This window comes from Pezoporus flaviventris, unplaced genomic scaffold (assembly GCF_033815535.1).
Source record: "Pezoporus flaviventris isolate CSIRO_AGI_PZ_B2104156 unplaced genomic scaffold, CSIRO_AGI_Pfla_v1 ptg000031l, whole genome shotgun sequence".
Lineage (NCBI taxonomy): Eukaryota > Metazoa > Chordata > Aves > Psittaciformes > Psittacidae > Pezoporus > Pezoporus flaviventris.
Genome location: NW_026892579.1, coordinates 54,519,601 through 54,545,484, shown reverse-complemented (window position 1 = coordinate 54,545,484; position 25,884 = coordinate 54,519,601). Strand labels below are relative to the sequence as shown.

Here is a 25,884-nt window from a genome sequence, read left to right as displayed (position 1 = left end):
CCCCCCCACTCGGCTGCGGCGGGCCGAGTCGAAAGGTGGTCGTCCTGTGCTCCGCCGCGCGACATGGAGATGCTGGATCCGTTCCCTCTCTCTCGGCAGATGCTCGTCCGGGGCATTCCCGCTCCCCAGTCCCTACCAGCCGCTGAGAGCCAGCAGAAGGGGATGCTCGTCCCGTGCATTTTCCTTCCCTTTTCCTTAGGGACTCAAGGGGAGGGGATGCGGACCTTCTTTCCCCCCGCAGTGCACCGGGGCCCCGAGGAACAGAGGTGCTGTTCCCCCTCCTCGCTCCCGCACCTCTTCTGCGGAGCGGTGAGGACCCAAGGGGTTGCTAGATCCACGCTGCCCTCCTTTCATGTTGCAGTGCGGTAGTCGCAGGAAAGGGATGCTAGTCCTATGCATACCTCCCTCGTCCTTTCCGCTTTGCAGTGTAAGGAGAGTCCGGGGGGATGCTGTCTCTATCCACACGCTCTCTTCCTTTTGCAATGCAAGGGGGGACCCAAGAAAGGGGTGCTTATGTAGCCTTATGTACATATATACCCTTCCTTTTCCTTTGCAGTGTGGCAGGAATCCAAAAGGATGATAGTCCCATCTGTGCCCTTGTTCCTTTTGCCTCTAAAATAGTGATGATTCAAGGGGGAAGGGGATGCTAGTTGAGTCTGTACCCTACCTCCTCTCCCGAACTAAGCTATCTCCTCTCCAGTTCCTTTAGCTTGCCATGCAATAGGAACTCAAGTGGAGAGAGATGCTAGACCTGTACCTCCATATACATGAAGAATCTGATCATGAAAGGGCTGCCTTTCTGTCCTCCTTGCAGTAGACCTGGGACACTCATGGTGTCACTGTGAGGAGGGAGAGGGGAAGAGGAGATGTTGTGTGCCTCATCATTCTGCCCTATTAGTACGGTGAGGAGTGGGAGAGTGAAGCATGTGTCCTGTTTCCTCACTGTCTCTTAACTGAAATTGAAGATGGGAGGGATTATCATGTGGTTCTCCTTTAATACATAGCAAGTGCAACAGGGGAGTTCAGCATTGGAGTTTCTTTCCCACTGACTGATTAAAATGGAGTTGGGATAATAATGTGTTCTCCTTTTGTGCCTTCATGTGGGTGAGAATGGGCTGGGGAAGCACTGATGGTGCTTGTATGCAATGAATTAGCTCCTTTCTCCATGACCAGAACTGGGTGGGGAATGACTAAGGTGGCATTCTCCTCACTTGTACAGGAGGAGTCTGGTTCGTTGTTTTATCACCCCGTTTCTCTGGGACAGATAACTGTGAATTAATCTACCTACATATTTTATTTCTGAATGATGACTTTTTTCTCATTCTCCCTTAGTAATTTGAAATTTATTTGGAAAAAAAAAATCACTTGTGGGAGTCAACCCTTTCATTTCATGATTTTCACTCTTGATAATAGTTGTTTATGCATGTCTTAATTTATCCTTTACATCAGGAATTGTATAGGCTTCCTATGATTATAACTAATGTATAAATTCATAACCACACTAACAAACTAGTTGTTTCCTACCCCTTTTGCCTGCAGTATTTTTGCAGTGCCTTGGGGTAGATCAGTGGGAATCCACTCCTCCTCTTTTATCCCCAGTGTCATTGAAGGTGTTGTGTTTTGTTTCTATGTACATATAAAAATAACCACAAAATTTCATATGTAGAGACTTAACAAAGAGTATACAGAACTAGATCTGTGGTAAGAAACTATCTTGACACTAAAGATTGCTTATTACACCATTCATCTGTCTACACAAATTAATAGGTTATCATTTGCAAAACCTTTGTCTTCTTTCGCAATGATACAGTTGTCTTTTCACTTAATTTTACCTAGAATTTATGTGGTTTTTTTTTCTTCTATGAAAGGGCACTAGATGACTAGGCTATACAATTTGATGTTCTTTTCTGTCTCTAGTAAATATATTCTTCATTTACTTTCTGATACTATGTTGTAGTGAGATCTTGAGCATAAAATGAAAAGACTTGAAAAGACATGACTTTTTATTTTCTGCTTTTTGCACAGTTAAAACTTTTTGTGGCTTACTGACTCTGGGTTTTTGCATGTTTTTTCTCAGTTTGAGGTTGTGGGAAGTCAGAGGATGGGTGATTTGTTTGGAATCTCTGCTTTGCATGTCATGAATATGATGATTTGTGCGAAGTGTTCTTGGAGTTTTTCCCAAGACTCTAGATCCTAACCTGGATTTGCCCAATGTTTGGGCTTCAGAATTTAACATAGTAATTGGTGTGAGTGCAGTTCATCTGCCACTGCTTCTGAACTTCTTGGGTGCCATTCCTGCAGTGGTCAGTAGAATTACAGGGAGCATGTGAGGAAATCGATGGCTAATCTGCACTGCAAGTTGATTTCACTGAAGTTGTTGAATGAAGTCTTTCGGAGCTGGCAGCCAAAGTTTTGGGCAAAAAGAAAAAAAAAACCAAACTTGAAACCAGTGTTCTGAAGATGACAACAAACTGAAAAGGCTTCTTTTCCTGAGTTTGGGGAACTGTTATTAAAATGTTGAAATCAAAAGGCTAGATTCGAAGGCGATTGAACAGCTTGTACAAAACTAAGTAGAAATCAGTTTTGTTTGTCTGGAACTTGTAATCTCTGGTCAGGATAGGAGAATATGCAGAAGTCTTCAGGTTTAAGTAATGATGCCTGGCAAATGGCATAGTTCAGAGCTTTGTTTTGTGGGCTTGAGGGTTGGTTTGTTTTTTTTTTTTTGAGAGAGACAACAAATTCTTAAAGTAAGTCCTGGGATCAGAAGGACATAGCTTTTCAAGGCTTGTTCAGCCGGGAGAAGAGAAGGCTCCCAGGAGGCCTCAAAGCAGCCCCCTAGTATTTAAAGGGGCTGAAAGGAAAGCAGGAGAGAGGGACTTCTGACAAGGGCCTGTAGTGACAGGACGAGGGGGAATGGCTTCAAACTCACATGGGAGAGATTTAGATGAGCTGTTAGGAAGTTGTTCCCTGTGAGGGTGATGAGGCCCTGGCACAGGTTGCCCAGAGAAGCTGTGGCTGCCCCATCCCTGGCAGTGTTCAAGGCCAGGTTGAACAGAGCTTGGAACACTGCCAGGGATGGGGCAGCCACAGCTTCTCTGGGCAGCCTGTGCAAGGGCCTCTTCACCCTCACAGGGAACAACTTCCTAACAGCTCATTCAGGTTGAACAGAGCTTGGAACAATCTACTCTAGTGGAAAGTGTCCCTGCCTGTGGCAGGGGGCTGGAATTGGATGATTAAGGTCTCCTCAAACCCAAACTGTTCTGTGAGTCTATAATTTTATTCTATAAAATTAGATTAAAATCAGGTGTGGTTAGATGTAGCATGTCTTAAACACTGTGGCTAATTTTGATCTTTTAAATTCAGCGTGTTGACTGGCTAGAATATAAGTGAGATGCTGTGGTTTGAGCTGTGTTGGTTCTGCCACCTGACTTAAGATGAGGATGGTTCTGGTCATGATCTTTTCTGGTCATGTTCTATTTTTCTTAGGTTTGGAACAATTTTAATATTCTTTATGTACTTCAGGGCTGCTTCAAAGATGGATTCCCCATCAATAGATGTGAGAGAGTAAGGAGCCTATGACAGCAAGTTGTCAATTACCCTAATTTATTATGTTTATATTTCGCATCTTGGTCTTTTTCCTATTTGCATATTTGTTTTTCCTAGACTGTCTTGCACAGCTACAGCAAAACCATTGCCACACATGATTTTAAAGAGATGCACAGAAGTGTTTAGGTTAGAAAAAACCTATCAAGATTATCTAGTCCAACTCTCAAAGGGCATGAGAGTTTCAAGAGCTATATGTTATTTAATTTTTCTTACCATAAGATGGGCCTATGTAAACAATGGTGTGCATACATAACTTTTCTGATGTGCTGATACCACCATGAGTCTGATTATTAACTCTTTTGTACCTCTCACAAAGTTTGCAGTAGGGAGAAAGGAAAAACTTTCTCCTCCGCTCATGTGTAGAATTTATTTCCTTTCCTGAATAGCTAAGGAAAAGATTTGCTCTCTCAAGATGGGAAGTCTGCTCAAGTTTGTGATTACCTACTCTTGGGAATATTGATAGAGTGCTTGAGGTTCTCCCATTCAAACAGAATTTCTAAATTACTGTTACCTTTTTTAACCATTTTTTTTAAAAAAAGCAGTTCGTTGGAGACTGGATTTTGCAAATTTCATTGCTGTAAGAATTATTGTAAGAAAAGGACCTCTTTATATTTTTACAGGTCTGTCTTAGCACTATGTGCTGAAGTCCCCATTCTGTTTGTTCCACTCCAGCCACTTAGTGCTGAGAAAATGCAGCTCCAGCCTTGGGGAACGATTGTTGTTTGAATTGGCTCTATAGGTAGAGTGGAACTGGCAGAGCAACCCTCCAAAATACCTTTGCAATTTCCATCTTCAAGAGTCTGTGGAGAAAGGGGTGCTCAAAGAATGCTGTCTTCCAGCTTACCCCTGGCTGTTATGGTGGCTTCTGGAGAGGAAGAGCTGAGATGTGTGCCATTAAAATGGGTTAGAGACAACAAATAAGTTGTTTACAACCAAACTAAAATTATCTATTTGAACACAGGGAGCCAAACCACGACTGTAGCTTGCTGGGCAGAGCTGTAGTCTCCAGTCCTGCAAGCTGGGACTTGTGTATTGGTGGTAGTGACTGTTTTGTTTTTGTTTTATAATTATTCAGCAGAAACTACGAGGCCATGCAGCTAGAAAGATGCTATCTATGTGAATGTACCAGTGGAGATGCTGAGTCATAAATAGCCGGGTTTCAGTGTGGTCAATGATTGTAATGCTCGCAGTTAAATTTAGTCCTTCATAGTAAATACATTTCCCATTTTCTCCATCCTTTTTGGGTAGAGTTTTATAGCATACCAGCTTCTTTTTTGTCAGAAATAGCCTGAAACCAGGATTAAAATTTGTCAAGGGACCCTCTAGTCTTGCACATGAGAACTTGAAGCAATTTGTCTGCCAGGCTATTTAGAGCTGAACTATTTTAAACAATTACAAGGCTTTTTATTATGGTCTCTTTGTTGTGTTCTTTATTCTAGGTTATCTAACAAAAGAAGAAAGTAACTTGACTGTTCTTCTGTCACAATGGGGTCAATTGTTTGGGAATGTGGTTAAGCATTTTAATACTTTAACCTACCACTTGCTATATAATACTGCAAAAAGAAAAGGCAAGATTTCTGTCATGTCCGTCTCTAATACGTCATCTTCTGGACTGAGCTAAGGATGTTGTATGCAAAGAGGATTCTGGTTTTGAAGAACCTTAAACAAGGACTGAAAACATTGCTGTTGAAGTGAAATCTGGGAGTACATGAGGAGTTGGAGCTTTCTGAGTGGGCTCAACAACCAGCCCCATTCCCAGTGTGGAAGGATGGCTATTAGCTGGATGTTGTGTTACCTTTGGCTTTGGGATGTTTTAATGGGGCACACGCGAGGCCACAGTTTATTTTCTTGTGAGCCCATCATCTTGCGGATGTGCCAGGACCTGCCTTACAATACCACCTTTATGCCTAATCTTCTGAACCATTATGACCAACAAACAGCAGCATTAGCAATGGAGGTAAGCCTGTTTCTTTTCAGCAATATGTTTTTGGCTGTTAGTTGACAAATAATTGGTAACAGAATCCAGGAAGATATTTATATTAGAAATAATTGAAAAATAAAAAAATCAAGATAATTAGTATTTTAAATATAAAACCAAATACCATTTGCATAAGATGTATTATATATACTAAAATATTCTATGACTACAGTGTTTGCCTAATTTAACTGAGTGTGAAATACTCTGTATATGTTTGTGTGTTAGTCTGTTACTTTAAATAGTTAGATCAAGAATGCATATTCTGAATGATCTGTCACTTAACTAAATGCCAGGAAAGCAGCATACTGAACAATGACTAGAAGATCTTCAGTTCTGAAGACTACATTCTTTGGTGGTTTTGTAATATTTGGTCTTTTCCTACTTGCCTGAAACTCAGTGTGAAGAAAATGAGAATAATAAGACATGCTATAAAAATAACAGAAATTGCTTATGTGTTAGCATGGCTTTTCTCAGCTGCAAGAATGTCTGGTCTGTGGAAAATTTAGTTAACTTCTTCCTGTTTCATGTACAGGAAGACAAGATTTGAGATTTGCACTTCCAGAGAAGGGCCACAAGGATGATCAGGGGACTGGAGCACCTCCCATATTAAGACAAGCTGAGGAAGTTGGGGCTGTTCAGCCTTGAGAAGAGAAGGCTGCGTGGATACCTCATAGCAGCCTTCCAGTATCTGAAGGGGGCCTATAGGGATGCTGGGGAGGAACTCTTCATTAGGGACTGTAGTGACAGGACAAGGGGTAACGGGTTAAAACTGAAACAGGGGAAGTTTAGACTGGATATGAGGAGGGAATTCTTTCCTGTTAGGGTTGTGAGGCACTGGAATGGGTTGTCCAGGGAGGTTGTGAATGCTCCATCCCTGCAGTGTTCAAGGCCAGGTTGGACGAAGCCTCGAGTGAGATGGTTTAGTGTGAGGTGTCCCTGCCCATGGCAGGGGGGCTGGAACTCGATGATCTTAAGGTCCTTTCCAACCCTAACTATTCTATGATTCTATGATTCTGTGATTTGTAATAATGGTACCTTATTACTGTTACCGTTATCCCTCAAACCCTCCTTTGGATTGATGCGTAATAATTTTCTCCTTTTCAAAAAACCCAACACATTTACACTTCTATCTATCGAATCTTTCTTTGGAGAACTTTCTTCATGGAGCTTTAGCCACACACTTAGTCTCTTTTTATCTCTACACTAGTTTATGCAAGACTTTTAAGTTCACTTCAAGTCTCTATCCTGCCACCCTACCTAAGGATTTTCCTTACTTGGTATAGTGTGATATGACTGAAATTGATGGAAATTCAGAATATTAGGCGGGTCTCACTGTCAGCCTCTTCAAATTTTCATGAGAGATTTGTGCATGAATAACGTCATGAGAGGTTGGTTTGTATTTTTGAAGTGCTTGGGAATCCTCGTGGGTACTGTGCTGTATGCTGAGGACAGAAGAAATAATCATGTTTTCATCTTTTAATGCTCTTCCTGATAATATAGAAACTTAATTGTTCTTGTTAAATAATAAAAAAAACCCAAGGCTTTATGTAGTCTTCCTATAGAAGAAATCTGGTTGTGAACCAGATTTGGCAGGCTTTTTAATGTAAGAAGAAAATAGAGATTCTGTCATGGCTTAAGCCCAGCCCAGCCAGTAATTCAGAATTTGCTTTGTTTTAAAGAACTATGGGCTTGCATTGCAATGGCTCAATGGATGTGACTAGGGATTTCAGTTATATTAAATACATAGCAACAGGAATGAATTTTGTTTTAGAATTGATTCTGGTAAGTTCTGAGGACCTTCGAAGATCTAACTGTAAGGAGGATAAATGAAGCCAAAGCAAGTAAGCAAGTTTAGTATGATAACAGCATGAATAGCTGGGTGTGTACAAACTGTTTAATATGCTTTGAAAGGCGGAATTTAGGATATTAAAAGAATTGATGAAACCAACTGGACTGAAGAAATCTGGGACTTGACTTGAAGAGGTGTGGAGATAGTGGGGTTAGGTTTTGTTGCATAGTGGGAGAATCCTAGAATCCCATTTCGGAAGGAACCTCAAGGATCATCTGGTCCAACCTTCTTGGCAAAGCATGAGCTAGACTGGATGGCCTAGCACCCTGTCTAGCCAGATCTTAAGTGTCCAATGTTAGGGAGTCACCACTTCCCTGGGGATGTTATTCCAGTGTCTGATTATTCTCAGGGTGAAAAATTTTCCTCTTGTGTTCAGTTGGAATCTCCCCAGGAGTAACTTGTGCCTATCACCCCTTGTCTTTTCCATGTGACTGCTTGTAAAATGGGAGTCTCTGTCTTCTTTGTAGTCATCCTTTAAGAACTGGAACATGGGGATAAGGTCTCCCCTGAGCCTTCTTTTTTCCAGGCTGAGCAACTGAAGATCTTGAGATTACGTTTCAGATACATTAAGCTGTAAGATTGTTGAGAAAACTGGAAGTGATAAATATATGTGTTTTACGGGAAATTATATTCCTCATATCAGTTGTAGTGGTCAGCTCATTTCATTGGATTTAAGAATGATTTGTTCTGTTGAAATGTCAGCTGAAAGCTTGACAGAGCAGTAGGAAAGCCAAAAGGAAAATCAGACGTGGAATAATTAGGGAAGGAATAAAGACCAGACATTATAGTGATGTTATAGAACCCTGTGGCTCACAAATAGCTGGAGTGTTGTGTGAAGTTCTAAGCTGTCTCAGAAAATGAGCTTGAATTGAAATAGATCCAGAGAAGAACAGGAAGAATGACCACAGGCTTCTGGAACATGTGGGACATGTCCCATATGAGGAGTGTTAGACTGTGGCAGGGCACTTTAGCCTACTTTTAAAATAGAAGAAAACCCCCACAACAACAGCAACAATTTCCATCATAAGTGGCATGCAAAGGGTTACAGGAATTGACTGTATACTGTCTCTTTCAGCACAGGAATTAGGTTGCTAGAAGCCAAGTCAGAATGAAAAGGAAGGGGTGGTTCTTCAAATAAATGGCAGTATAGAGCTGTGGAACTCTTAGATAGTACTGTGGATGAAAAATGTTTGAGGAGACTGGAACACAACTTGGAAGATAGTGCCAGAGAAGGTGACTAGGTAGAAAAAAAAAACCACTTCAGGCTCCTCAGCAGAATGGGTGAGTTGGAGCAAGTCCAGAGAAATACACAAAGATGCTCTGAGGGTTGGAGCTCCTCTTCTATAGAGACAGGCTGGAGAAGAGAAGGCTCCACAGAGACCTTATAGCAGCTTCCAGTGCCTAAAGGGGCTGACAAGAACGCTGGAGAGGGACTTTTGACAAGATCCTGTAGGGACAGGACAAGGGGGAATGGCTTTAAACTGACAAGAGGGGAGAATTAGATGAGTTGTAAGGAGGAAATTTTTTTCCCTGAGGGTGGTGAGGCCCTGGCACAGATTGCTCGGAGAAGCTGTGGCTGCCTCATCCCTGGCAGTGTTCAAGGCCAGGTTGGACGGGGCTTGGAGCAACCTGGTCTAGTGGAAGGTGTCTCTGCCCGTGGCAGGGAGTTGGAACTAGATGAGCTTTAAAGTCTTCTCCAATCCAAACCAATCTGTGTTTCTATGAAGTGTCACAGGTTGGGAGAGCATTTAGGGAATGTGAGAAATGTCCTAACAGTCCATTTTACCATGTATTCGCAATCTGCTCCTGGCAAGAGGAAGTGCTATTCAGGAAAGGGTTGCAACTCTCTTGCCTGTGGGCTGTTGCTCTGGTGCATCCCCGGTACCCACAGCCCCTGAATCCTGGTTATTAGGTCTCTGCCTGTTCCCTTTGGTATCATTTGATGGATCTTTTATCAATGGATTTCTCAAAATTATTTTATGACCCAAATATTGTCAAGCAGTTCACTTCACACCAGGCAGAAGAAGCACTTGTTCTCTAACTTGTTTTAAATCGCTTTCCTGCTAGTTCCATTAATACCCTTTTGTTCCAATATTGTGCAATTTTGTGCTGCAGTTAAATCCTCTGTTACACTTGTGATTTTTGGAAACCTCATTTTACCCTCCAGGCTTCTCTTCTCAAACTGAAGTGTTCCAGCTGTTCAGGCTTTCTTCTTGCAATTCAGCTGTTTAATTTCTGTAATAATTCTAGTTACCTTTCTCTTTCCCTTTGTGTAGCCTTGTCCTTGCTGAGGTGCAGAGATGGAAATGTCACACCACTCCAGGTGTGAGCACACGGGGGATTTATTCACAAATAAAATCACCTTTTTGCTGCTAATAGCTTCCTAGAAATGGCCAGCATTATGTTCATTTTTTCTGGCTTTTGTTGCATGTTAAACCAATGGTTTCGGAGAGCTGTCAAAAATATCACTTTCACTAACAGTCTGTTTGTGGCCACTGTTGGAAGCAGAGCAGTAATCATATGGACCCGCAGCCTGAGCCAGAATAACCACTGTAATTGGTCTTATCTCCATAAAAAAGCTTTCTGCTACAGAGAGAGAAACAGTTGAGGAGCCAGTGTTACTCCTCTGTGTTCTGTGGTATAAAGCTCAGCTTAATAGCATGAATTAGCTGGAGTGGAACACTGTGGTGCTGGAATTCATATACTAGCTTGATGCCAAAGCCACTCTTAAATTTAGCATGGGTGTGTTGGCGTTTTGGGTGTATATATGAGTCCCTTCTGCCAATATATTTAGTATATAGGCCAGTGTTTTCAGTCTGAGGGTATACTATGAACTACTTCTGAATGCTTTGTGAAAAGTGGTGAAGGATGTGCAAGGAAACAAGGCTGTTCTGAAGCTTAAATTCACTGTGCAGGGGCCTGTGCTTCCATTGCAGCTTCTTAGGGGTTTGAGCAAGAAGAAAGGAATGAAAAGCCACAGGTTTTCTTGAGAATATTTCCACTCCTATTAGCACCTAGATTGCACCTTAAACCTGTGCTTACCACAAAGAAAGTGTTTATTATCTGGCTTTTGGGGCATTCTTTAATGCAGTTAAATGGAAGGAGTGCTTCAGTTTTGAACTGAATGAAGTCTATTAAAGCTTGCATTGGTATATTTTTCTGGTAAACATCCCTCATCTCCAAGCCTTCCATTATTGCTGTAAGAGGAAAATAATGTAGCAGCAGAATCAGTGTGATTCATTTGGTGTACTAGGGAGAAGGCCTTGTACTTCTCACAGTTTTGTAGTACCACCTTTTCACCACGGTTCCTAATAAAAACCTTTAGAAAAATTAAGTGTGCTTGTACTGAAACACAACAGTACAACAAAGAGTGAGTCTGAAGCAAAGAAAAGAAATACTACAGCTGTTGTCTTACCAGCAACAAATTCAGGGTGCTTCTCATACCATTGATTGCTTCACTGAAGGAACTGTTTATACAGTTATTTTTTGTTACTTTTTGAAAACTAAGGAAAAAAATTTAGTCAGTTGTGGTTTTGAGTCTCAATATGATTCCTTCATCATGGTAATAAATGCTAATGAGTCATGTCACCAGTTTGTTATGTTGCAGCAATATTGGTATTAACCATAATTAAGCAAGGAAAATAGAATATTACATGAGGAGTCCATCTTAGTGTATACTGATCCATACTGTAATTGGTTCCTATCCTTTTATTTCCTTGCTGCATCAGCAATGAGTGCTTTAATCCAGGAGGATTGAAGTGAGTGCTTTGTGTGTTCAAGAACCTAGAGCATTATTTTGTCCCCTGATGTTTTTGAAAGGACTTTACTCCCTTTAAGAGATGACAAACACAGGTTGCACTAGTCCAACCTCTGGTAACATCTGCTTGGCTATAGCAGAGACTAATACGGGAGTTGTTTTATGCCTGCCTCTTTCTAAAAGGAATGATGCCAGCTAATACAGACTAGTCAGGACAGAGTATGTTGATCTGAGCTGGGAAGGGAGCATTGGGAGCCTCCCGCCTAGGCCCCGTGGCCTGGCTGAGCTGTCCAGGAACAGTGGGGAGCAGGGCTAGGAGCTGTCCTGGGCTGTAGTACTGCACAGCACAGACCCTGTGCACACACGTGGCTTCCCGACTCTGCAGGGTCATTCCTTTCATCTGCTTTGTGCCATGGTGTGAAACACATTATAAGGTGGTTTTCTACATTTTCTACAATTAGCTAATGGGTTATTTCATTACAAAAACCATCTAGCATGGATTGTATGCCCAATGAAGCAGTGATAACAGGGAAGTTAAATTACCCTTATTCCCCTGAGGGATCTGACCTTGTTTACCTACTTTTGGTTTATTATTGCTACAAAGAGTTATCTTCTGTCTCTTTTTTACTTAATATTCCTTTAGCTTGAAGGACTTGTTTACATGACAGCCTAGCAAGCAGGGTGGTTTTTTTTATCTGCCTTAGTGGAATTTTTGTGGACAAGTATATTTATTACACAACATGTAACTTGGTAGCCTGTTGGAGCCTGGGAGCATGCTATTACAGCATACAACGTTTTGTCACTGATGAAGAGAAGTGGTTTAATATGATGATTGCCACCCTTTTTGCAGTGAAATATACTGCCAGTACTTCCTCCTTCATACCCTGATTTTTATGGGACCTCACAAATAATGCAAAGGATCAAAGAGGCTTTAAAGGATAGGAACCAGACATAGACTGATTCAGTTTTTTTGCAGTGTGAGGGAGGTAGCTGGAAGGGGAGAGAAGTAATGTTGACTGCTAGTTCTGTTCTTACTCCCTCAGTGTGGCAAGATTCACCAGCTGGGAATCCTTGGATTATAGAATAGTTAGGGTTGGAAAGGACCTTAAGATCATCTAGTTCCAACCCCCCTGCCATAGGCAGGGACACCTCACACTAAACCATCTCACCCAAGGCCTCGTCCAACCTGGTCTTGAACACTGCAGGGATGGAGCATTCACAACCTCCCTGGGCAACCCATTCCAGTGCCTCACCACCCTAACAGGAAAGAATTTCCTCCTTATATCCAATCTAAACTTCCCCTGTTTAAGTTTTAACCCGTTATCCCTTGTCCTGTCAGTACAGTCCCTAATGAATAGTCCCTCCCCAGCATCCCTATAGGCCCCCTTCAGATACTGGAAGGCTGCTATGAGGTCTCCATGCAGCCCTTCTCTTCTCCAGGCTGAACAGCCCCAACTTCCTCAGCTTGTCTTCATATGGGAGGTGCTCCAGTCCCCTGATCATCCTTGTGGCCCTTCTCTGGATTTGTTCCAACAGTTCCATGTCCTTTTTATTTTGAGGACACCAGAACTGCACACAATACTCCAGGTGAGGTCTCACAAGAGCAGAGTATAGGGGCAGGATCACCTCCTTCGACCTGCTGGTCACGCTCCTTTTGATGCAGCCCACTCAATCCCACTGTCCATTGTCAGCGACGAAGATGTTAAACAAGACCGGTCCCAACACCGACCCCTGAGGGTCACCACTTGTTACTGGTCTCCAGCCAGACATTGAGCCATTGACCACAACTCTTTGTGGCCATCCAGCCAGTTCTTTATCCACCGAGTGGTCCGTCCATCAAATTGATGTCGCTCCAATTTAGAGACAAGGATGTTGTGTGGTACAGTGTCGAACGCTTTACACAAGTCCAGGTAGATGACATTTAAATAAACCATCCAGTCATGGAGTTTTGAGTGTTTAGAAGCAGAGCTAGTGAATATTTAATGGACTTTGTCATATAATATACCTTTACATATGTGGAGACACCTGGTTTTTCACACCCTATTTCAAATCTAGTGGTTTCTTGCTTGTACTGATTGCAGAGGATAATGGTGTTGACCAGCCACAGAGCACAGTGCATGCTGCAAGATTCGCATATCCTCCTAAGTATATTTCTGTGTGTATGGCACAGTTGTGGGTTTTTTTGGTGCAGTGTATTTTTTCCTCTCCTTCCAGTAGTGATCTTTGAAGTCTTAGTTCACTTTTTTTTTTGTCTTTTTTTAAGTAGAAAAGAACCAAAGTGTGCTTTAAAATGGCATCAACAGACAACATAGCTATATTTATTTCCAGCCTGGTCTTAGCGTCTGAGTTAGAGTTAGGCTTTTTTCCTATATAGGTAAGTCAAGTATTCAGTGGCTCATTTTAGTGCTGTTTCTCATACAGCTTGTCTATCAGGCATATAGTACTACTGATTTCTGATAACTGGGACCCAGTGTGGAATATTGTCTCTCAATTCTTGGTTCTGTAAGGGCCAGGGAGAAGTATGCAACATTCGCTGATCTTGGTTTATGTGATGGTGATTTCTCCCTTTCCTGGAGCTGGGAGGTAGTGCTGCTTCATTCTTCCTCCTGTTTCTAAGGGATTTTTTTTTCAGGGGGAGGTACAAGTGGAAAGCTTCTTTCTTTCCTACTGATCAGCAAGGATGGAGAGAATGCAGGGTGGAAAAGCTGAAACTTCTTTCACATTAATTCCATTCTTATTCCTTTCTGACCCCATCTGCTTTTGACTTACCCAGGTACTGTACCCTCCTAAATCTCAGCCCTTTGCCTTGCCTTTCTATGTTCTTCAGTTCTACATCCAAAACTCTTAGAAGGTTAAGAATATAAAGCCAATAAAAAAGTAGGTTTTAATCAGCTATATTTTGTAAGCACCCTAATCTTAGACACTGATTTGCAGTAAGGATTAATTTTCTTTAGTGTGTAAGATTATGATGCCTACAGAACAATGGAACTGTGCGTGATCATAGGAATGCAAGCAGTGCAGCAGCTAATTAAAGCCTACTCTTTCATTAACTTATATTCTCTTATTCCCACTCTGAATTTTCCCCTTAGAAATAGCCATGTAAAGATTTTAGATTGTTTTATTGTTAAACCAGAATGTCTCAAAGCAGGAGTTGCAAAGATGATTCTGCACATTACAGCCTCAGCAAAGGAGTGCTTAATAAGGTACTGCTTAGAAATTCTTGCTTTAGGAGCACCCGAGGGTTGTCTGTTTGAAACACATCAGCTTGTGGCTTCAGTCTTGATGTGTAAAGTGAGTGTTGTGCAAAGGTGAACTCCTGAGTGGCTAAGAACAATTAGGGAAGAACTGGAGCTGTTACATTCCCAAGTGGATCCGCACAAGAAATAGTATGATCTGACAGTTTTGTAAAACAAGGCTTCTGAGGAAGCTGTCTCTTCAGCATAGCCTCATAGTCTCATATTAGGACCATCAGTTTGATCCTTTTCACATTAAGGACCAGTGAACTTCAAGATGTTCTGAATGAGTATTGCAAATCCAAGTAATTCTGAAGTGTTTAGGCTCTTTGGACTGAAAGTGCAGCCATGTGAGATAATTGCAGATAAAGCAGAGCTACATATTTACACCTGCTTTAAAGTTGGTAGAGGTTTAAATAAGGAAGAAAGGAAAAAGCCTTGTCTTTGCCTAGAAATCTTCTGAAGCTTCCTCCTGCCATCTAACATTTCTACCTATTATCCCTCAAAATGATGTATTCAACTTTTCTCACTCTTAAGGAACCTCTGGTTTCACTTAGGCGTATTTGCATCTTTTATCCAACCTCAGAATCTCTATCTCACAAAAAAATGCGAAGACCCTGACATTAAAGCATGAAAGAATAAAGTACTAAAAAGATGCTATTTTTCTAAAAGAGATGCAAAGAATACAAGGGTTAAAACTTCTGCATATAGATCCTCAGTGCTCAAACAGCAGAACTAGATAGCAAGTGTTAGAAACCCTTCCTTTCTTTTGTCTGGTTATCATATGTGCTCCAGAGAATAAATTCAGAGATACTCTTTTCTAGTCTTTCATGTTTATCAAGAAGAACAAGATGCCACATGAATATTTTCAAAATGAAGATCAGTAGTGAGAGAGAAGATGAGGAGAGGGAGTGTTTGGGGTTTTTGTTAAATCCATAAATGACTGTGCATTGAAGGTGACCTCTGCCACAGTGTTCATATTTTATTGAATAAAAGATTAATTCCAAATGATGGTTCAACCAGAAATATGGAAATGAAGTTTAGCCTAATAGTTTTGTGAAAGCATATGAAAAAAACATTAGTTTTATGTAATGATTCATTTTAAAGGAAAAGACCTATATCTTAATCAACATCTATTCACAGCAGGCTTGTTTTCAGGGTCATAAAGACAAATAGCTTTGCAGTGTGTCTAATTCTGCCGCATCTGTTGGAGGCTTAAAGAGGAATTAACAGCAAAGTTGGAACACGCATGAATTTCTTTTGAAGAGTTAAATGACAATGTGCTGTGTAGTCAGCTGTAGCTTTATAACTGCAAGCATAAACTCAGAGGCGGAAGAATGTTGTGCCAGAGCCTTAAGGGGATATTGGTCTTGCTGTGTACCATTACCCTTACAAACATACAGACATTCATTCCTGTCTTTGTATGCTTTTTTCTACCTTAATCAAAATCAGCCAGTTGATTCTCTCAGATGATGCTGCTGTGGGACAAGAAACATGTTTATATTGTGTATGTATATAAATGCTGTAGTAATACAGGTTAGTATTTGTACAGTGAGTAGACTTAGCTTTATATCTAGTAGCGTGTGTAACTTAGAGGATATAGTTCTGCTGTATTGGTATGGAAATAGCTACCTTGTATTTTGCACTTATATTTATGAGATTCTGTCTCTTGTAAGGCAGAGACTGAGCATGTCTGTTGTAGAATCAAGTCAACACTTCTGTTTTGTCCAAGTTAGACTTTTTCCCCTTTACAATCTTCTGATACAAAGATTCTTTAGGTATCTCGGTTATAACTTGTGAGCTGATGTAACAGGTTGGAAGCTCTTTAGTTTTCTGTACTTTCAACTTGCCAGTCTTTTACCAGTGTTTTTTGTGCGAAGCCTGGGCAGGGACTGCCTGGGCAGTAGGCAGTAAATAACTGTCTACTACTTAAAAGTTGTGTGGCTTGGCTAGGATGTATTTTTTATTCTGCTGGTCATTTGAAGTGGTGGGGTTTTCTTGCTTTCTCTCGTGTGTGATAATGGTTCCAATTATAGGATAGTTGAATTCAAAAAGAAAGCCACAACAGACTGAGAATAAGTATGAAGTAATAAGCACCAAGGAGCAGTTACCGTAAATTTTACCATTGTCTTGCTCCTATGGCTGCGGCTTTCTTCTTTGTTTCAGGAAACATTTGTGGTGATTTTAGAGAAAGTTAGGCTAGGTTTTATGGATTTGCATTATTTTTGTATCAGTGGGATGTTCTTGTGTGGCTGTGAAGCTCCTGTGTTCTGTGGTATGAGAAGAATAATTCAACAAAGCATGTTTTTAACATTCAAAGGACAAATCTTAAATTCACATGTGCCTCATTTGTTCCACCTTACTCCCCATTTTGTTTCCTGATCATTAAGAGATGGAAACACATGAGGGTTTTGTCACTTTCTGAAGGAAATGGAGCCAGTAGGTTGTCCTGCATCTACCACCAAACTGGTACTGAATGTAAGCAGCCTGTAGGCTGCAAAATGGTTGAGGAACCTAGTACTCTTGAACTGAGTTCATTATTCAATCTTGCAATGCTTTGGACAGGCAAGGCAATAAAATACTCTTTAAAAGAATGTGTTTGGTGTGACAAACAGGCTAGTAGAAATGAAGCTGGGGAGGAGATGCATAAATGTGAGAACCTAAGAACAGTGATACAAAGTCAGACCAGAGGTCTGTTTAGCCTGTTATTCTGTCAACCGGTGGTGGCTTGCAGCAGGTGCTGTATGGAGCAGGTCAGGTATGTCATGGAAATTTACCCAGTCTGCTCTTCCATCTTCAGTGATCTGTGGCTTGGAAATGATGTCTGGCATTAGTAACCTTTGATGCATTGTTCTAAAATATTACAAGCTCAATAAGAGTGAACACTGTGCAGCTGCAGCAAAGAAAGCCAGCAGGATGCTGGGGAACATCAGCAAGGGCATCATCAGCAGAGACAAAGATGTTATGAACCCCTGGCTAGCGGGGTGCTGGGACATCTAGTCTAGGTCACATTTTGCCAAGATAGATTGGACCAGATGATCCTTGAGGTCCTTTCCAACCTGGAAGTCTGTGATTCTATGAAAATGCATCAGTTTTCTTCCTGTACTCATACATTATTTTAGCATTCAAACAAAACAGTGGCAAATAGTTATCTAAGTTAAAGGCATCATATGAAGAATTTGCTGTTGTGTTTTTTTCCTCTTCAAATGCTCCACCTGCTGTTTTTATGTTCCATACTTCTTGTGCTGAAGATACAGGGAACAACTGGACCGTATTTTTTCTTTATGTATCACTTGTGATTTTATAGAGCTGTTTCATGCTTCATCCTCCTGCTGTCTCTTTTACAAGCTGCAAGAATAAAATTATGCCATATTTATATCTTTATGAAGACATGAGTGCAATGGCATGTTAATATTCTGTATGTAAATCTGCTTTGTCAGATTGCTCTTGCAGCAACAATAATGACAAGACTATCTGCAGAACTATTAGTGTAAACTGGCGCTGCATGTTTGAAGCTGTAGCTCAGTAGCAATCCTGAAGCTGTGTGGCTTCCAGTTATTGTGAGGCATTCAGAAAACATCTTCAGAGGCCATCAAAGGCAAGAGGGGTATTAAGCATCTCTTCAGGAGCACGTTAAATGTGTAAGACTTGCAAATCAGATCTGCCCAGTTTCTCTCTGCTTGCATATAAATTAATACGATGCAATTATGTGGTCTTAAAACCAGTGTGAAGTTGGATACTTGGTCCTTAAAAGTTTTATTTCTTTTTTTTTTTTTTTTTTTTATTTGTAAGACTTTTTTCTTTTTCCCTACCCTAGGTCCAGGGATTGTATTTTGTTTCTCATCTTGTGAATTTGGCCATGCTGGTCCCTCCTCCTCTCCACCCCTGCCCTGCGGAGTGAGTTCCTATGGTTACCCCCCCTCTTTGTGGGGTGACAAAGGTTGGCATCTTGATTCTCCCGAGCCAAATTCTGCCCTTTGACTCTCTCCCCTTTTCACACCCCTTGCTCGGCTTGGCCTCTTGCTCTGCTCGGAGGCTTGTCAGCCAGGGGGTTCCCATGGAGACGAGGAAGGAAATTTGAAAAGAGAAGAGAAGCACAAAGGGCTGCTTCATTTGAATTTGAACGAGGAAGGGAGGAAGGCTCCTTGGAGTTCATCTTTGTGTGTTGTAGAAACCTGAAATTTATCTTTTAAAAGTTGCTTTCAATTTGTAAACTTGTTTATACTCCCTGTTTCTTGATTTATAGAACAAAAGTTGTCATGTTTGTGATGCTGAGCAAGAAGCAGCATTTTTAAGTTCAGTGAGAGATTGCTGCTCACCCATTCATTTAGCTTTCTTCCCCTCACAGGTCAGACGTATCATTCATGTTTCTAATATTTTTCTCTGAAAACTTCCATACAATACATTTTTTTCCTTCATAATGATTCAATCATACTGTCAGTTATCTAACAGCTGTGCAGGCTTTTCTGCGTTGGAGTGGATGAATCTATGCTGCATTAGCTGAATGCCTGCTCTTGAGTATTCTTTCTAGTTTCTTATTTTACCTTTGTAGTGTCAAGGTCTGATCTGGGCAGGTGCAATATGGAAATACAACTGCAGGGAAGAACTCAGTAACAAAGTTTGACCTTGGATTTCAGTTTTGATGCTTACTGTCAATAATAAAGAAAAAAACATCAAGAAAACAAAATTGTGTCATGTGGTAGTAAATACCTTTTGGGACATTTTATCTGCATGTTTTACAGATGTTTTAAATATTAAAGTTTGATACTAATTGGTTAAAGAGCAGTGAAGTCACTTTGTCTTCAGATTTTCCTCTGTAGCTTCTTGAATCAGAAATTGTCAAATTCTCACAAAAGAATAGTCTTTGCCTCATGTAGACGAAACACCATTTAAATGGTTCGATTTGAAGATTTGCCCTCTTACACTTTACAAGATCTTGTGGCTAAAACACTGAAACATCTCAGATGCTGGAGACTAGACACTGACATTTTCTTAGTCCTGCTTTCTCTACAGGCAAATTATTCCATTATTCAGAATAACCTTAATTAAGTGGTATCACAAAAAGGTGACATAATTCTTCAGATCCATCAGTTACTTTTTTTCTGACACAATGGGAGGTGGATGCTTTTGTCTGGAAATTGTAAGTTTCCAGGCTTTTAAAATCTAGGCTTTGGTTCCCTTCCCACTTTGTACTAGTTGCTGTTAGTAGGCAGGGTCACGGAGGGGACTCAAGACTTGAAGCCGGACCTGTAAGAGATCTGTGGCTCATGGTTCTCCTGCAGCGGTAGCTGATTCCTCCAACATAACCTGTTGTGCCCATCAGAGAGGAGCCAGTGGGACAGCTTAAATAATGTGGTTTTGATCTCTAGGTGTTAGTCCTCATCCATTAGGTGGTAGCCAAGTATGAGTGAAATCCACAAAGACCTATTGAGCAGAACTTACCATGTTATATTAACAAATGCACGTACATACACTCCAGTCTGTTACCCCATCCTGCTGCTTTTCAGGTTTAAGAGACAAAGGGAGCTGGAAGACCAGCTCTGCTATGTGACCTTCTGATGGCTCTTGAGAGCAGAAATACTCTGGGGCTGGTCTCCAGTGGCCTGACAGTTGAGCCCTTCTGTGGGTAACCAAACGGGGCTTATTGCAGCAGGCTTCCAGCAGTTCCCTGCCTTATAGCTCCACACCTGGTCTTTGCTGAAATGCATTCTCCATGTCTCTTTTAGACACACACACACACACATATATATATATCCATATATATATCCCTATATATATATATATATATATAAAAAAGGGATTTTGCAGCATTGGGCTATTACTCAGAGGCAATCGGTGGGAAAATGCACCCTTCTCGTCTCTTGCATCCCCTTCAAATGCTTACATCTCCAAGCAGTTTCATGCAGTTTTCCTATTTATCTGACCTGCTCTTTTATAGTTTGATCCCACTGATTCCGTTCTGCATCAGTCCCCCATTGCAAACCCTCTGGCAGTGTATTCCATACAGAACCTGGTGCACAGGGTACATTTACAATGCTTGTGTCATGTACTGTTTGAGATGTGTTTTGAAGGGGTACTTTGTCCACAGTACCTGTAGATATTTGCTGCTCTTCATTCTGTTTAACTAGACAAGAATTTGTGTCTATCATCCTGTGTAGGGGCCTCACAGAGTAGTTGCGTATTCTTTTTGTCTTCCCTTACTTCTTTCCATCCGTGTCCCCTCTCTCCTCCCACTGTCTTGTTAATCCTGTTATTGTGTGAGGTCTTGTCCTAGTTGTCTGGAGCATTTCAAAGACATGCAGGATACACTGTGGGAGCAATTTTTTCCCCAAACTGTGTTAGTGATACGGAAGAGAGCTGGGCAAAGGCTTCTGTCCTCACTGGGAGAAAATTCTCAACCTTTAAGGGCAAAATATTGTTTAATGTATTTTGAGAGAAGCAAGCATGCTTTCAGGGTGCCGCAGAAACAAAGAAGCAGAGGCACTGTGGGAATTCCCGTCAAATATTTATCTGGTAAATTATTAACTGTAGGGAAGAAAAATCAACTTTGGGAGTTTGGGTTTATTCTTAATTTGATCGTTTTGGTGAGACTTTCAGAATTGGTCATTCAGATGCTTGTGAGGCGGGTGGCAGCCTTCTGTTACGTGGAAAAGTGCTGTACAATTGCAGTTACTTTTTATTCTTTTTCCCTGTCCTCCCCTGCAGTGTTCATCTGTGACCTCATTAACTTGGCACTAAAGGGGAGGGACAGTATCCCCTGATGAATCTTCAATTTTAATTTATAGCTGCTGTGTTCAGACATGTTTTTTAAGAGTGGTTAAAGATTGAAGTCATCAGCTAATTACCTTAAAGCTTCTATTAAGAGCAGAAATGAATTTTCATTTAATATGTTAGAGTCAATTGAGATTTTCTCAGTCTTCACTTTTTTGCTCTGTTACTGTCTGATGAAGTAGTGAGGCCTGTTCAGTGAGTGGCCCTCTTGTAATTCTGTAATTGGGTAGAAGAAATAAATATTGGGATGGACAATCTCTTTTGAAAGTTAAAAAAGCCATCCCAGTAAATGGAGTCAGGTTTGTTCAGTATGTATAGACTCACTGTAGAATTAAAGCAATGGTAGAAAAATCTCCTAAAATTTCCAAAGACTGAAAACTTCCCCCAAAGCCTCATTTTCTCATTGTTTGTCTGCAGCACACAGGAATAATTTAATACATAATACCAAAACATAGAAAACTGGTCCCAAGATTCAACTAGCCCCAGGTCACCTTTGATTTTGGTAACAGAATCATAGAATAGTTAGGGTTGGAAAGGACCTCAAGATCATCAAGTTCCAACCCCTCTGCCATGGGCAGGGACACCTCACACTAAGCCATTTCACCCAAGGCCTCGTCCAACCTGGTCTTGAACACTGCCAGGGATGGAGCATTCACAACCTCCCTGGGCAACCCATTCCAGTGCCTCACCACCCTAACAGGAAAGAATTTCCTCCTTATATCCAATCTAAACTTCCCCTGTTTTGAGTTTTAACCCGTTATCCCTTGTCCTATCACTACAGTCCCTAGTGAAGAGTCCCTCCCCAGCATCCTTGTAGGCCCCCTTCAGATCCTGGAAGGCTGCTATGAGGTCTTCACGCAGCCTTCTCTTCTCCAGGCTGAACAGCCCCAACTTTCTCAGCCTAGCTTTATTATACTTTCTTGCAGTAAGAACAACAATACAGGATGATTCTGCATGGAGTCCCTGGTAACACTGAGATACAATCTGTTATTTTTTCACTTAAGCTTTCAGGTAAATCTACACATTTTCCTAAATAAAACCTGGATTATAGCATCATCTGCCCACGTCTACCCAATTAATGCATGTAAAGAGTACTAAGTACTTCAGTTTTACTTTTCTTGTGTTATAAATTGCTTAAAATAATCGCAAACCCAGATATAATCCCCTGAGAATCTTTACAATCAAAGTAGTCTGAAAACTGTAATTGGTAAATGAGAGAGAAGAAACATGGTAACAGCTGTAGCAGAGTAACTGTAAAGTGAGGCATAAAAAGCTGTTGAATTGAGATAGTGCAGCTTATTTTGGGATAGTTTCTGCTCTAGTGAATGCACGTAGGGGACAGCAGGGCCGCAAAGCTTGTAGAGTGGAGGCCACACATCCAGGAAAACTGTCCTGTATTCTTTATGCATGTGAAACCTGTTAATTTCTAGAATTAGCTATACCAAAAGACAACTCGGTATACTGGACTGATAGTGTGGCCTTCCTGGCAATTAAGCATGAGGGAAATAAAATAAATATCTGTCAAGCCAGTAGATACCATGTGTTTACATATTGCCCTGTGAGATATCTTAGAATCACAGAATGGTTTGGATTGGAAGGGACCTTAAAGCTCATCCAGTTCCAACCCCCTGCCATGGGCAGGGACACCTTCCACCAGACCAGGTTGCTCCAAGCCCTGTCCAGCCTAGCCTTGAGCACTGGCAGGGATGGGGCAGCCACAGCTTCTCTGGGCAGCCTATGCCAGGGCCTCACCACCCTCACAGGGAACAACTTCTTCCTAAGATCTCATCTAAATCTCCCCTCTGTCAGTTTAAAGCCATGCCCCCTTGTCCTGTGCCTACAGGCCCTACTCCCTTGACCTGCTGGTCACGCTGTTGATGATGCAGCCCAGGACACAGTTGGCTTTCTAAGCTGAAAGCACACACTGCTGTGTCATGTATGCGTATGTATGTATGTGCTGGGTCATATGCTTAATTCTGAGGTCTGAAAATGTAGATCTTCTATCCAACTGCTGACATGTGTGTGTATGTCTCTGTGTATGGTTTTGCTGGTATGTAGATGTAACAGATGGTTTGTAATGTTAGTTAAGACACAGCTGTTGAACTATTAGCATTCATTTTAGAGATAGATTTTACTTGCTCTTCAGCATAATTTTTATAGCGTTGATCCAACAGATTATGTTCTTACCTCAATTTGCATCATATTATTTATGTTCATAATTTTATTGGATCAGTGTCATGCTCTGCTTCTTTCCAAGCCATTATCTACTAAACCCCCTAGTTTTTCCATTGTTAGAGATGCATTATTGTATTAGCTGAGTATTCCTTTGATTTTCAATTTAGACAATAAATATTGGGCAGATTCCAGAAAAGTTTCAAACGTGTCTATAAAGCCTTTTGGCACCATCAGTTTTGCTTTTTTTGTATGTGTGTATAATAGTACGTTACAACACAGTAGCCTTAGTGGATATTGCAAGATCATTCCCTGAAGTATTTAGGTTAGATTCATTATGGGCTTTCATAGGAGCAGAATTAAGTCATTTAGCCTATGCCCAAGGAGATTTTCATCCTAATGTAACAGGTAAGACATGAGAGTTCTTGAATGGTAATTCCTTCTTTGAGAACACTGATATTCATAGCTCAAGCAGAAAGCTTATTACAACATCTGGCTCTGCCATTGTATTCTCATACATGAAACCAAGTGTTTGGCTAGTACGAGAATTTTGAGAGAGAATTTTGACAGCGGACTGGCTGCCAACAGAGTAGCAAATAGAGTTTCCTGAATTCATTTAGCAAGCTTTTTCTCTTGCAGCTGTCTGTCTGTGAAAGGTTATGCTCCTGGGTTTTAACAGCATCAACACCTCTTCTCTGCCTTAGCAAGAGGTCTTAGTATTCTGTGTTGCGGAGCTAAGGCTATAAACTCAAGAGTTTACCTTAAGCATATCCTTGTAATGTTTTTGGGGTCTGGCTGCGTTCAGGTCAGCTGAACTCTGTTTTAGATGGTTATGAACACACTGGATATCCTGAGGGTTCAATGGTAACTAACTGTAAGGTCAGCTTAGCTGTGCCCTGTTCTTTGTCCTCCTGTAAAATGTCCTTTTGCACCTCTTGCCCTGGCACCAGACTTTGCCCAAACCTATTATAAGGTCATTAAGGAGATAAACTAGCAAAAAAAAAAGTTTAGAAAAAAGTGATTTGATCAACCCTGGTGTATTACACAGGAAAGATTACTTAGATGCTCACACTTTAAATTCTCAGTATTCAGGACTTTACCCTGACTTTTTACACTACTAATAGTCCAAATACAGCACGTGTGGATTTGAGGTTAGTTTCATGGACAGTTTAAATCGATCTTAAACCCAAGTCAGTGCAAGGGAGGCTGGTGGCAGGGAGAGGGCAGGGGTCGATAAAGTTATGCCCATTGTGAAACTGCTCCCTGAAGTGCAACTTCACAAACTGTGATTTGTTCTCAATTTCCAAGCCACAGAGGAGGAGGGTGATAATGCCGCAGCTTACATTTACTTTTAAGGGAGTCAGCATACTGTAGATTCTCTTGGTTAGTCTGTCAAGAAGCGCTTTGTCTTGAATGGAAGAATCGAGAAAACAGAAACCTCCTTCCATCCTCATCCCAGTGGAAAATACGGAGCTTCACACAGTCTGCACTGGTGTGCAGTATTAAGCTCTCTTAGATATTCTGCTAAGTCAGCTATGTAAAAAACCACAGTCAGTGAAGTCACAAATGAAATAGCAGAAGTCATCAAGCCTTTGAAAAATAAAAGTAAATTTTCTTCAGCAGGAATGTCCAGTATTGCTTTCATTGTATTTTAGAAACCCAACTTGTGTAATTTTACTCTGCAGGGTATTAATGTTGGTTATTATGTGGCAGACACTGTCATTCTCTGTGTTAATGGCAGTAAAATAAGAAAAGGCGAAAAGGCGAAGCAAATCTGATTGAATCTTGGCTGTGATCTTATTTGTATTTTTCCTTATGTTTCTGATTTTCAGAAATTCACTTTTTTATAAGCAATGAATAGCTTGATCTGGCTACTGGCTCCATTCTGTGCTTTCAAGTTAGAGTCAAGTCTTCCAACAAATCGTCATACCAAATGCTTTTCCTCCCTTGCTCAGCAAGATAAATTTTTGAGCACTGCTCCAACAGTGAATTGTTTATACTCTTCACTCGTGTTATTTTTCAAGGAGACAGACCTCCCTTGAGTTGGCAGAAATAGTCTCTGAGTCCCTGACATGCAGATCAGTCTGCAGTGGCAGAGGTGAGGAAAAGAAAAGGCTGTTATCACTGATGCTCCACTTCTCGTAATGGGTATCTTTCTCTTTCCCGCAGTGACAACTGGAGCATTTTTTTTGGCAGGTATCAAAGCAGTGATCATGCTCAGTTTGTGTTTGGAAGGTTTTCTCTGTAACTGCAGGAGATACAAATGTGTTGTTTGAATGAAAAATATTATTTTATCAAGACTTGGAGCTCCTGCCCCATAGTATTCTGCTTGCCCAGGCAAGTGTGCTTCATAGCATCTTAACTTCATAGTACCTAAAATACAGTCTGGAGGACTATATATTTCTCTGTGATACTTTGGAATTCTCCCAAGCCCATCACAGCAGGCATATGGAGAGGAAGGAGGAAGTCCAAGCAGTCTCAGCTGCCTTATAAAAACTAACATTTCTTGCAAATAAAA

At 41.1% G+C, this 25,884-nt stretch overlaps 1 protein-coding gene across 4 annotated transcripts in view; it reads left to right on the top strand.

The window, feature by feature from the left end:
* The window catches only part of FZD3 (frizzled class receptor 3), a 63,184-nt gene that overhangs the window by 396 nt on the left and 36,904 nt on the right, over positions 1 to 25,884 (top strand). For 3 of the 4 annotated variants that reach the window (XM_061461123.1, XM_061461120.1, XM_061461121.1), the window contains exon 2: positions 5,046 to 5,563. The exons of the other annotated variant lie outside the window; for it this stretch is intronic. In XM_061461123.1, the coding sequence (XP_061317107.1) occupies positions 5,315 to 5,563 (249 nt within the window). In that variant the 5' untranslated portion in view covers positions 5,046 to 5,314. The remainder of the gene's footprint in view (positions 1 to 5,045; positions 5,564 to 25,884) is intronic. 4 annotated transcript variants of the gene reach the window in all.